The sequence below is a fragment of the Panulirus ornatus genome, chromosome 12 (genome assembly GCF_036320965.1).
Source record: "Panulirus ornatus isolate Po-2019 chromosome 12, ASM3632096v1, whole genome shotgun sequence".
In the NCBI taxonomy this organism is placed as follows: Eukaryota; Metazoa; Arthropoda; class Malacostraca; order Decapoda; family Palinuridae; genus Panulirus; species Panulirus ornatus.
Window position 1 is genome coordinate 32532533 of NC_092235.1, and position 14310 is coordinate 32546842.

General features: G+C 42.1%; 1 protein-coding gene across 1 annotated transcript in view; it reads left to right on the plus strand.

Moving 5' to 3' along the window:
* The first annotated feature begins 1093 nt into the window (after window positions 1-1093).
* Window positions 1094-14310, plus strand: part of LOC139752245 (DDRGK domain-containing protein 1-like) — a 60033-nt gene continuing 46816 nt past the window's right edge. The window contains exon 1 of the mRNA XM_071668279.1: window positions 1094-1137. Within this exon, the coding sequence (XP_071524380.1) occupies window positions 1094-1137 (44 nt within the window). The remainder of the gene's footprint in view (window positions 1138-14310) is intronic.

Below are 14310 nucleotides of genomic sequence, written 5' to 3' on the forward strand. Positions count from 1 at the left end.
CTATCACTTTAGTTAGCTTGAATGAGACTGCTGGATGAGAGTGTGACTAGAACAAACCTTTGTGTGCGCCCACATCTTCCTAGTTAGAGGCACTAATTTGTCCACCATCGCGCGGACCTCCTGGTTGAAGCCGCGTTTGCTGCTGAAGTGTCCTCGAGCGATCACACCGAAAATCTTGTTGATGGAGCTTTCGGAGGGAATGGTCGAGTTGAAGATGCAGAAGTGCCGCTTCAGGCGCGAGGGTATGTCGTTGCGGCCACCTCCTGGTAAGTTGTCACAAGGGAAGTAAAACTGACAATCAGTATGACATAAACATATACCTGACTGAAGTCTGACGGTAGAGTAATGTTTCAGGGAAAATATAACAACGATTGATATTTCTGTTGCAGAGTGTCAAGGAACGTATTTGATATATACAACATACATAACTCCTCGAGGACTGTGAATCCCCAAACCTTGATATCATTTGGCTCAAGCTCTGTCTCCTACTAATACTGCATTTTCCTTTGTCTTTTCAACTGCCCTCCTAATTCTACAAATCTGATAACTTTCTTCAAGTATCTAAACTCCTGCCATGTGACATCCTCTCATTTGCAAGCCGAGATCCTCTACCACGGAGATTTCAAAGTTCACCATAGGGAATGGTTGAACGTCTTCCATGCGGATGGTGAAGGCTGGAGATCGAAACCTTCACGTTCTCCATTCGCAATAATCTAGAGCAAATTATCTCCCACTCTACTCATATTCCTGACCTCTGTGACTACTTTCCTAATAACCTGAATGTTTTTCACGTCTTACTCTTTCCTCTGTAGCTTCACAGAATCTTCACCCACTCCCACTTGGTTCATCTGATCACATATGCATAAATGTCCTTCCTAATGACGCCTGCCCCTCCATTTCTGACTTCCCTTGGGTAGATTATTGTCTGCATGTGGTAATACTTATGTATGTGCTAACAGCATAAGAGAGGTTATTCTTGTGAGAATGGAAGCATTTACCCCATCTTTTTTTGAAATCCCTTGAATCTTAGCAAAACTTTTTGAATCAGCGAAATTCTAGAAGATGGCCCAGCACCACGAGTTGCCTGCTCTAGATGTCATCGGGAGTTCACCAGGGACTTTCTTCTCAGAGAAGAATGTGAGTACACTTCTTGTTTGCTCTGCGACATATCTGATAGGCTTTCGGTAGGCTTAGGAAAAATAGCGAAGTCTTGGAGAAACTAGAGGTTACGATGAAAGGGTGGGAAAAGAAAGCTGAGTTCTTAGCAGTGAAAGCGGTTGCGATACAAGAAACAGGCGCAGGTATATCATCTAGGGTAGATAGCTTAGATAGTAGGATAACAACCGTAGAGGCGAAGTTGGAAGATACTTCCACCTTCCAACTTGCGAAAAAAACTTGTCGCTACATTACCGAACAACCTAACGAACTCTCCAATCACAATAGGTTTAGCGTAATAGATGATGAAGTACAGGATGATCGTAGCATCATCTTGGCTGGGGAATCTATAGCCAAATATCAGGACAAGGTAGAAATAGAAGAACTTGTGTTATGCGGGTGCCAAGATAGAACACATCCTTGATAAGTTTGACGACATAGTTTCAAATAATCCCGAGGATGTGATTTTTGTCGTTCAGGTGGGGACGAACGATGAAGTTAATGGGAGATCTGAAAAAAATAGTTGGGAAGTTGAAGGAACTTATTAACAAGTTCAAAGAAATTCGTAGGAAGCTTTTAATATCGGGATTGCTGCCAAGATATGAGGTCGATACCTGTAGCCTCAGTAGAATGCTGGGGATAAACATAAGTACCGAAGCTCTTGGTAGGGAAGAGGATAGTGTGTATAGTACAGACTGTAGGACTATTCTAGTCATGATAGATCTCTGTATGCTAGGGATGGTCTTACTTACATGGAATAAGGAAAGCCTGCCTTAGCAGAGTACTGGATGAGAATATTAAGTCTTTTTTTAATAGAAATAAACTACTCAGGAGGGCAAATCACAGTTTGCCAACAAAGGTACTAGGAGAGTGGTGGAGGGTGAGGGAGTAAGGGAGTAGCTGGGGGAAGGGGTGGATCGGTGCAAGGGGAGCATGAGTGAGAACGGAATCTGAGGAACGAGGAGCCGAGTTTGACCACTGTAATTGATAGCGGCAGAGGATGGGACCTTGGCGGTAGGGATCGTCGGGGAGTAGCGGTAACCTCACAGGTAAAGGAATTAGCAAAGAAAGGTCAAGTAGGGACAGTTGGGAACAACTCATGCAATATAAGAGGTGGGTTAACACAGCTACAGGTCAACTTTTAAGTAACTTTTAGGAACGAAGCTTGTAGGGTTGGGTTCGGGGAGGGTCAGAGTAAGGCGGCGAACCCAAAACAGATGGAGAACTGTCTCTTTCCCGCTGCTGCACACGCAGAAATTGACATTCATAATACACACACGCATATCAACAGTAAAAAAGTAATGGAAATTCAGCCCTGAAATCAGCTCCAAGATACACAAATGCCCAGAGCATCATTACGAAACGCGATGAACATTATTGCAATCTCAGAAACACTTAACTGCTGACTTAGCAATACCTGGATACAGACTATCTAAGAAAGATCGCTCGTACAGGGTAGGTGGTGGAGTTTTGATCTATGTTGATAACAATCTAAGTTCTATTACGATAAGCAAAGTAGACACACACACTTACGAATCTCTTTATATTGACATTACTGCAAGTTCAAAAGTAAACTACGTCGCGGCGTTATTTACAGACCTCCTGAGCAAAAAGAAGACGACGATTAGATGCTATACAATGAAATCAAAACTATTATAAATTGTAAAGTGGTTATAATAGTTATAACAGGTGACCGAGAGGAAACGAGACAAACGGAACTGATTGAAGACGCTTTTCCAGAACAGTTAATTAGAAAACCAACTAGAGGTAAAAACATTATTGATCTTATCCTTATTAGTGACACAAACTTAGTTAACTCTTGCGAAGAAGGCGAGAGTTAGTCAAACAACGATCACAGTTTGATTAGATTAAAGATTAGTTTAGATTATGAGATAAATGACAACAAACTCTTGATCCCAGATTACAGGCAGGCAAATTTTGAAAACATTAGACATTAGATTCGCAGGACCAATGTAAAATAATTCTAAAAACACATTACTCGAAATTGAAAATAAACATATTCCAGAAATTACGGAGTTCTTACAATATTTCAAAACCATATAAGAAACATATAAAGAAACATATAAGAAATTCAGATCAATGGAAACCGATGAAAATCACCAGGAATTAATCAAAATCCAAATAGACTGTAAAAAAGTCATAAGACAGAGTGATAAGACAGAGTGTACGCGACCAATAAAGAAATTATTTCCGTGAAAATCATGAATAATCCTTAGGAATTCTTCAAATATATAGGACAAAGGAAGAGAGTAGAAGATGGAATTGGACCATTATGAAACGAACATGACACACTAACTACTGGCGACAAGGAAATGGTTACCATACTTAATTATTCTTTTAACTCCCCATTCACAATTGTAGAAACATTTCGAATATCGCATCCAATGAAAATTTTTCGAGGATTTGATGAAGAAGAGTTGAAGGTTAGAGAAATAAAGACTTCTGAAGTACTTAAATACCTGGACCAATTAAATCCTAACAAATCCAACGGCCCAGATAACAGCTCCAAGATTTTTAAAGGAGGTCAGGGGACAGCCGATATACACCATAACAAAAACATTCAACATATCTCCATCGGATGGTCAGGTGCCAACTGACTGGAAACTAGGAAATGCTACTCCTATATATGAAAAGGAGACAAAAAGTGTGCCTTGAACTACCGCTCAATCAGCCTTACGTCAGTGTTAGGTAAAATGATGGAAAAAATCATACGAGATGAAATCGCCACATTTCTAGAAAAACACAAAACCATATCGGACAACCAACACGGTTTCCGTAATAGAAGATCCTGCCTGAAGAATTTGCTGGAATCTTTTAATGCTGTTTATCAGAATTGGGACGAAAAATTACCGTGTGATGCTATACATTTAGATTTCCAAAAGGCTTTCGATAGATTTCCCCACAAAAGACTTTTGAATAAATTGAAAGCACATGGAATCGGTGAAGAACTCTGTACATAGAACAGAAGCTGGCTTACCGGAAGAATGTAGCATGTAGTATCAAACAGCAAAACCTCAGATTGGCTAGACTTAACGAGTGGTGTGCCACAGGGGTTTTCCCTAGGCCAAGTTCTTTTCAATATATACATTGATGACCTAGAACTCGGTCTCATATCTAAGATCTCCAAATTTGCTGACGATACTAAAGTAGGAGGTAGGGCTGTAAACAGGCGGGACTGCGAAATGACTCAAAGAGATCTTATCGTACTAGAAGAGCGGTCAGACATATGGCAAATGAAGTTTAATGGAGACAAGTGTAAGGATATGCACTTTGGGGACAAGAATATACGTTACGACAATAATCTATTCCGAAATTCTCTGACTAAAGTAAATGAAGAAAAGGACCTTCTAGTTATCATTAGCAATAATCTGAACTGACCTAAAGTGTCAAGCAACAAGTAAAAAGGCAACAAATGTTAGGTTTCATAGGCAGGAACATGGGTTACAAGACAATTTCTCACACTTTACAATTCTCTCTTCTTACACTGAATATGCAGTCCAGGGTTTGCCCCTAAAGTATGTAAAATACGAGGAAAAATTAGAGCAAGTATAAAGACGCGCGACAAAATTGATCCCATCTTTTAGAAATTTTGGCATACGAAGAGTGGTTAAAACGATTGGATCTCTTCTCCCTTAAAAAACGTAGACTTCGCGGCGACTTCATCCAAGTATTCAAAATCCTGAATAAGTTCGATAAGGTAAATCACGAACATCTTTTCGAAATACAAGGAAAGACGGTTATCAGGACTAATGGAATGAAATTAAAAGCAAAAAGATGTGGTACTAACGCGGGAAAAAAGCTATTTTTCTATAGGTGTGTTGAACACTGGAATAAGTTACCGTCAGACGTCGTGAATACTAAGACAATAAATACTTTCAAGATATTTTATGAATTCAGGTATACTCTGAGATAAACGCCAGAAATAGAATTATAAACGACAGCGGTAGCGGGGACGCTAGAAGGCTAAAGTGCAGCATTGGGGAGTAGGTGGAAGCTTAAAAAACTGCTGAGCGAAATTAGATTATCTTGTCAAGTTATCTTTTCTATTTTACCAGACAACCCAGTCGTGGGCCAATCAGGCCTCTTGTAGTGTGTCTTTCTCATGTAAACTCATGTAAACTCATGTAAACTCTTTTTCCAACACAGCCATTTTTTCCAATCCATGTTTCAACTATTTCTCTTCTAAGACTATTCCCATTCAGCTTTTATCACTGCCCGTATTCATCGCAAGTACATTATCCGTGAGTCAGAGCGTTCCTGTATTAAAGAAAGAAGTGCAATAACCTTTCTTCTTTATCCACTGACAGATCTCTCTGGTCTTTAGCTAAGTGCATCTCTAACAACTTCTGTGGCTCTAAGTTTTCTTCATGTTTCAGTTCTGAGGGTATCAATTTTTTCTACCATAGTAAAAGCAAATCTCTTTGGTTCTCGTTTCTCCTCTAACTCTACCTGGGATGACTCTAACATTCCTTCATTCCCTGACACTCCTGTTATTAATCCTGTGACCCTTCCCGTAATCTCTTTCCAAGTCGTCCTAAAGGCTCTTTTTTAGACACAAGCAAGATTTATGGCCCTGATGGCATCTATTCTCGTGTAATGAAAGTGTACATCTGAACTTGCACCTGTGCTTTCTCGTCTGTTCTTTTTTTTTTTTTGTATGAAATCAGAACTCCTCTTAGAAACATGCGTTGGTACGTCCCATCCCTAAGAAGTGCGACCGTTCTGATCCCTGTAACTATCGTCCTATTGCTTTGCCATCTATCATTTCCAAAGGCTTTGAACCTCCTCATCTCCGAAATCCTTAGACACCTTGAATCTCACAGTTTTATCTCAGATCACCGGTATAGTGTCCGTAAGGCGAGATCCACTGATGATATTCTCTCCGTCTTGCTAATGCCTGGTCATCATCCTTGAAAGATTCTGACGAGTCCCATGCAATTGCTCTTGATATATCGAAAGATTTTGACGGGCTGATGCGTTTGGGTATCACCTCCAAGCTCCCCTCTTTTAGCTTACCTCCCTCACTCTGCTTCCTCATATCTAACTTCCTCACTGACTGATTTATCTATGTTATTTATGGATCAGCTTCCGTCCCTTTCTCCAGCTATAGCTGTATATCTCAAGGTTTTGTTCAGTTTCTTATACTTTGTCTCCCTCTGAACAGCGATTTCTATCTTTTTGAAAATATCCAACCGAACTTATATGCTGACGACTCAACACTGCATTCCTCCACAACTTTCAAGTCTGTCCCTTCTTCTTTCACTCGATTTACATCTCTCGACAGACTCAGTAGATTCAGACTTGGATAGGGTATTTCATTAGGGTAGACGAAATCTGTTTAAGTTTAGTTCCTCCAAGACCTAGTTTCTGCCCATCTCTGTAACAGAAATTCCTTACAACTTTCCTTTCCCCTTTGAAGATTCTGTAATTCCACCTATTGACCCAATGAATACACATGGCATTACAGTAACATCCACACTATCTGGGAGTCATATTGAGACGTAGAAACTTCTTTTCTTCCCAACAATTGCCTAGTTAATATAAAGGATTCGTTCGTTCTACTCAGCATCCTTACTAAGCAGAGTTGAGTCGAAGAAGTCCGACTTATCATCTCTCCCAGGCTAGCTTCGAAACTTGACCCACTTGCCCTACGCCGCGATGTTGGTTCACTTTCCCTCTTGTCTAGGTGGACTTTGTGTTGTTCAGTGACCTAGCGGGTGGGAAGATGAACCCAGTGCCGGTGTTGCCTACGGGCCCGGTGGAATCCACGGAGGCAGTTCACCTTGATGAAGAGATACCAGAGATAGTGTACAACCAGGATGGTGCCAGGTCCATGACAGCTTGCACGGCAGGCCGTGTGCCTGAGGACATAGCCGTTGAAACGCAGGGAGTGAAGACTCCCTGAGAGTGAGACCTGAGGAGGAGGTGTTCAGTGTCATGTAATGGGGAAGACGAGGAGTGGCAGGCAGGTCACCAGGTGTTAGTGCCGCGTCCCTACAGGAGGGAGATTTTGAGCTTGCGCATGACTCAAGCTTTGCCGGTCATTTAGGGGATGAGGAAGACCCTGGACCGAGTGTGGCGAAATGTACATTGGCCTGGTGTCCGCCGGGATGTCGCTCAGTGTTGGGAAAGCCTATTCAGACGGTCTCGATTCATAAGTGTAGAGACGGGCGAGTTCCTATTCCCCCAGTTGAAGGTCCCTTTGACCGAGTTATAGTTGACATTGTGGGCCCATTGCTAAGAACCTCCTCTGGCCACTGTTACACTCTTCTTGAGAGCGAGACCAGCGAGAGGAAGCTGTGTGATACCCTCTCTCCTGGTGTAGACTCCGTTGTTACGGGGGATTTGAAGAGTCTTCTGAGGATGAAATTAGTGAGGAGAAGCTGTGTGATACCTCCTGTGCTAGTTTCGAGTCCGTATGAGAGTCAGTGGGTGAGACTGAGGATTTGTCTCGCGCCCATTCAGGACAGACACAGGAACTGAGGACGTCTTCTGAGGATGAAATTAGTGAGGAGAAGCTATGTGATACCTCCTGTGCTAGTTTCGAGTCCGTACGAGAATTAGTGGGTGAGAGTGAGGATTTGTCTTGAGCCCATTCAGGAGAGTCGGGAATGAAGGGCGAGGTGGCCTACCAGACGGTCTCGATTTAGAAGTGTAGAGACAGGCGACGAGGTGTGGCTTCTACTACAGCAGCCAGGTCAACCCATGGCTGTCCGTTTTCAGGGTCACTACACCATTATCCGGAGCGTAGGTGACTCAAACTATCTTGTCTCTACCCCAGATAGGCGCAGATGTCGGAGATTATGCCACTTCAACATCCTCAAACCATTTCTTAGTAGTGACCTCCCCCATTCAACCGACGGTGCTAGTCTACAGCATCCTACGTCCAGCGGTGCGTGGGAGAGCCGTGTGTGACGAAGTTGACGACGTAGCTGCGAGTGTCTCGGAAACTTGGGGAAGACGGAGGCTCGAACATGAAGTGGGAAGGCGAAACAATGTGTGCGGAGGTTTGTCTTGCTGACAGTCGGTGAGGGTTGAAGCTATGATGTGGACGTAGGAAAAGCTTTAGCACCTGCCTGGGAAGTGACGGGTAGAAAGGTTTGCCCTCCTGTCGACGTACCCTTAGTTTTGCCAGAGGTTTGTCAGTCCCCTCCTTCCGCCGACCGTAAGGGTCCCAAGTATTAGCCCATAATGAGTGCCCCCGATCTCAGAGAGAACTGAGACGCTTTATGGGTATAGTTGGGTATTACAGAATGTTTATAAGTAACTTTTCTCGCAGTTTCAACCCTTCTCATAAATCTATTGACAAACGATGTCAGATCTATTTTGAAAGAGCATTGTTAGAAAGCCTCTCATTAGTTATGAACCCTACTTTAACTGTTTTATTTTGCAGGCTCCAACCATATTAGCTGTGAATGCCAGCGATGCTGACGCTGGTGAGGTCCTCATGCAGGAGGACAGAGAGAAGGTTGAGCCCAAACAGATAGCCCCACCATGAAGAAGGAACCTTTGTCTGTTATTTGTATTATAGCACTCTGTATATCTGTGTCCTTCAGCCAATCATCTTAGAGTGTACTGACCACCAACCCCTTTCAAAATGTTGAGTTACGGGATCTGAGTCAGAAATTAATCAGGTAGGCCTTGTTTCTTTCAAGAGTACAATTAAGATATTTACCATATTGCTTGCGCACATAATGTGTTAGCTGATTGTTTATCCCGCTCTTAACGTGAGAAAATTCCTCTTCCAGGAATTTTCTCCTTTAAGGAGGGGGGTGTTACGAACACGTGTGTGTGTGTGTCCACATGTTCGTATATGTGTATGGTGTGTCTCTGTGCCTTGGTGTAGGGTGTGGTTGCTATCGGCTAGGATCTCACTTCCCTGACCGTGTTAATTGTCCTAGCAATTATGTTTTTGAAGCAGATGTTGGCTAGTCCTCTAGCACCCAAACCCTTGTCAACGGCGTCAGGCCAAGGCGTGGGGCCAGCTGCGGTGTTTGTCATCCCGTACGTTCGCTGATGTCTTGGACAAGGGAGCAAAGACGTTTGAATATGTGGGCCGGACCTTAGGCCTCCTTCAGCCAATCACGTCAAGATGAGGGCGTGACAATCAGTCTTTTGACCTATCAAGGGCAATTGTGTCATTCTGACCAATCGTAGCCATAGATGGCGGGTCGAGACGTGGCTAGCTGTTCCTGCCTTGCTGGTCCTTCAGATAAAAGGCTCAGACGATCGGCTGGGAGTCGATTCCTTCAGCAGTCCCGAGCCCAGCAAGGTAATGTAGGCTTTCCCTGTCTCGAACCCCGTAGCCACCGCTGCCTCAGTTTGTAAGATGTTACTGTGTCACGTCAGGTTTAGCTAATTTAACGATGATGTTTACTGTGTCACGTCAGGTTTAGGTAAGTGTAACAATGAGGTTTACTGTGTCACGTCAGGTTTAGCTAAGTGCAACGATGATGTTTACTGTATCATGTTAAGTTTAACTAAGTGTAACGATGATGTTTACTGACTTACGTCAGGTTTAGCTAAGTGTAACGATGATGTTTACTGTGCCACGTCAGGTTTAACTAAGTGTAACGATGATGTTTACTGTGTTACGTCAGGTTTAGCTAAGTGGAACTATGATGTTTACTGTGCCACGTTAGGTTTAACTAAGTGTAACGATGATGTTTACTGTGCCACGTCAGGTTTAACTAAGTGTGCCGATGATGTTTACTGTGTCACGTCCGGTTTAGGCAAGTGTAACGTTGATATTTACTGTGCCACGTCAGGTTTAGCTAAGTGTAACGATGATGTTTACTGTGTCACGTCCGGTTTAGGCAAGTGTAACGTTGATATTTACTGTGCCACGTCAGGTTTAACTAAGTGTAACGATGATGTTTACTGTGTCACGTCCGGTTTAGGCAAGTGTAACGTTGATATTTACTGTGCCACGTCAGGTTTAGCTAAGTGTAACGATAATGTTTACTGTGTTACGTCAGGTTTAGCTAAGTGTAACGATAATGTTTACTGTGTCACGTCAGGTCTACCTAAGTGTAATGCTACCGAGAAAAGAGTCATAAAGGAAAGAGATATCCTCGTTTGAAATCTTATCTGGAATGTTAACTCATGTTCAATGTTTAACTCATGTTCAGTGTTAATGTAAATGATTCGTGCCTGATTCATGTGTTCACCTTGAACATTTGAATTCTTTCTTTATAAGTAATTCTAACCCTTGTGTTTGTTTTAACCCCATAACGTTAAGATAGCGTTATCCTGAGTTGTGCAATATAACAAATCTAACGTCCTGGCAAAGACAAGGATCAATATAGTATTTGTAACATATATATGCTACTGGCGACCTTGCTCGAATAAGTACTGACTTCGTAACATATGAATTGGCGACCTCGCCAAGATTTTTCTTGCCTTAACGGAATCTCTTTCCTTGATTCGTTAATCACGCCGTTGACCTGTGCCGCGTTGACTAGTGTGATGATTGAGGTCGTGAAGAGACCTGGTGAGATTTATGTCAAGTATTTTTGCAAAAATGGCGATTTATGCATGCAGTGGCTACGCTCCAAACTTGGTACGGAGAAACGTTCGACGGTAATAGTGTAATGCCACCTGAATCTGCTACCTTGCCGATAACCCATAAAAGTCATAGGAAATACTCACAGTTAAGATTTGCTTTTGCTGTGGCTGTGAGGGAGTGCTGGGCTCGGGAGAAAGAATCCAGAGATTCTACTTTTTAAATTCAAATGTAGCCCCGTAAGTCTCTTCTTAATTTTAGGGCCAATCTAGCAAAGTAGGTGAGGCTATTTCTGCTCTTAGGAAAGTGAGGGGTTGCGAGACTGTTGATTAATCTGTCCTTATTATAGGATCTGTTCTGTGGGAACTACAATGCGTTCCTGTTAGAGGGCTATGTTAGTTGATGTGGGGTACGACGAAAAGTGACCGTATTACGGGATTCTGGTGCGCTACAGTCCCTGATGTTGGATGGCTTGGTGCCGCGAGAAGAGTTTGGAGACCGAGTCTTGCTGGATATATATATATATATATATATATATATATATATATATATATATATATGTATATATATATATATATATATATATATATATATATATATATATATACATATATATATATATATATATATATATATATATATATATATATATATATATATATATATATATATATATATATATATATATATATATATATATATATATATATCTGCTACCTTGTCGGAGGTGGAGGGAACGAGGAGAAGAGGGAGACCAAATTGGAGGTGGAAAGATGGAGTGAAAAGGATTTTGTGTGATCGGGGCCTAAACATGCAGGAGGGTGAAAGGAGGGCAAGGAATAGAGTGAATTGGAGCGATGTGGTATACAGGGATTGACGTGCTGTCAGTGGATTGAATCAAGGCATGTGAAGCGTCCGGGGTAAACTATGGAAAGCTGTGTAGGTATGTATATTTGCGTGTGTGGACGTGTGTATGTACATGTGTATGGGGGGGGGTTGGGCCATTTCTTTCGTCTGTTTCCTTGCGCTACCTCGCAAACGCGGGAGACAGCGACAAAGTATAAAAAAAAAAAAAAAAAAAAAAAAAATATATATATATATATATATATATATATATACATATATATATATATATATATATATATATATATATATATATATATATATATATATATATATATATATTTATATTTATTTATCTTTTTGCTTTGTCGCTGTCTCCCGCGTTTGCGAGGTAGCGCAAGGAAGCAGACGAAAGAAATGGCCCAACCCACCCCCTTACACATGTATAAACATACACGTCCAAACACGCAAATATACATACCTATACATCTCAATGTACTCGTATATATACACACACAGACACATATATAAATAGCCATGCACACAATTCACACTGTCTGCCTTTATTCATTCCCATCGCCACCTCGCCACACATGGAATACCATCCCCCTCCCCCCTCATGTGTGCGAGGTAGCGCTAGGAAAAGACAACAAAGGCCCCATTCGTTCACACTCAGTCTCTAGCTGTCATGCAATAATGCCCGAAAGCACAGCTCCCTTTCCACATCCAGGCCCTACACAACTTTCCATGGTTTACCCCAGACGCTTCACATGCCCTGATTCAATCCACTGACAGCACGTCAACCACGGTATACCACATCGATCCAATTCAATCTATTCCTTGCCCGCCTTTCACCCTCCTGCATGTTCAGGCCCCGATCACTCAAAATCTTTTTCACTCCATCTTTCCACCTCCAATTTGGTCTCCCACTTCTCCTCGTTCCCTCCACCTCCGAAACATATATCCTCTTGGTCAATCTTTCCTCACTCATTCTCTCCATGTTCCCAAACCATTTCAAAACCCCCTCTTCTGCTCTCTCAACCACGCTCTTTTATTTCAACAAATCTCTCTTACCCTTACATTACTTACTCGATCAAACCACCTCACACCACACATTGTCCTAAAACATCTCATTTCCAGCACATCCACCCTCCTGCGCACAACTCTATCTATAACCCACGCCTCGCAACCATACAACATTGTTGGAACCACTATTCCTTCAAACATACCCATTTTTGCTTTCCGAGATAATGTTCTCGACTTCCACACATTCTTCAAGGCTCCCAGGATTTTCGCCCCCTTCCACACCCTATGATTCACTTCCGCTTCATTAAATTCTAGGGAGAATAAAAGAAATTGTTTGGAAGGAGTTAATAAAGTACGTAAGACAAGAAAACAAATGGGAACATTTGAGAAAGTGGCAACGGTAGGAAGTGATAACAGGTACTGATGTTTGAGAAAGAGATGGAGTGAGTATTTTCATTGTTGAATGTTTTTGATGCCAGAGTGGCAGATGTGGGGTTTTTTAGTCATGGTGGTGTGCGAAGTAGTAAGAGGGTCAGAGAATGGTTTGGTGAAGAGAGAAGAGTTGGTGAAAGACTTGCGGAAATATAAATTCTGGAAGGTGGTGGATTTCGATTGTATTGCAGTTAACTTTATTTAGAAAGTGGGTGATTGTGTTGTTGATTGGAGGGAAAGGATATGAAAGTTTATTGAATGTGTTTGATGAAAGAGTGCCAGATATAGGGTGTTTTGGTCGAGGTGGTGTGCGAAATGAGAGGGTCAGGGAGAATGGTATGATAAACAGAGAATAGGTAGTGAAACCTTTGAAGAAGATAAAAGCCGGAAAGGCGGCGGGTTAGAATGGTAATGCTGTGAATTTTGTTGACTGGTTGGTGAAAATATTCAATGTATGTTGGGCTCATGGTGAAGTGCCTGAGGATTGGCGGAATGCATGCATAGTGCCATTGTACTATGGCAATGAGGATAAAGGTGATTGTTCAAATTACAGAGTATAAGTTAGCTGATGGGAAATTATATGGGAGGGCATTGATTGAGAGGGTGAAGGTACGAATAGAGCATCAGATTGGGGAAGAGCAGTGTGGTTTCAGATGTGGTAGAGATGTGTGGATTGGGTGTATGCTTTGAAAAATGTATGTGAGAAATACTTAGAAAAGCAGATGGATTTGTATGTAGCATTTATGTATCTAGAGAATGCATATGATAAAGTTGATAGAGATGCTCTGTGGAAGGTATTAAGAGTATATGCTATGAGAGGTAAGTTGATATAAGCAGTGAAGCGTTTTTATCGAGGATGTAAGGCATATGTACGAGTAGGAAGAGAGGAAAGGTGATAGGCTTTCTGTGAATGTCGGTTTGCGGCAGGGGTGCATGATGTCTCCATTGTTGTATAACTTGTCTATGCATGGGGTTGTTAGGGAGGTGAATGCAAGAGTTTTGGAGAGAGGGGCAAGTTTGCAGTCTGTTGTAGATGAGAGGGCTTGTGAAGTGAGTCGGTTGTTGTTCGCTGATGATAAACCGCTGTTGGCTGATTCGGGTGAGAACTACACTACAGAAGCTGGTGACTGAGTTTCGTAAAGTGTTTGAAGGAAGAAAGCTGAGATTGAATGTGAATAAGAGCAAGGTTAGTAGGTACAGTAGGGTTGAGGGACAAGTCAATTGGGAGGTAAGTTTGAATGGAGAAAAACTAGGAGTGGATTTAACAGGGGATGGAACCACGGAAGCGGAAGTGATTCACAGGGTAGGGGAGGAGGCAAAGGTTCTGG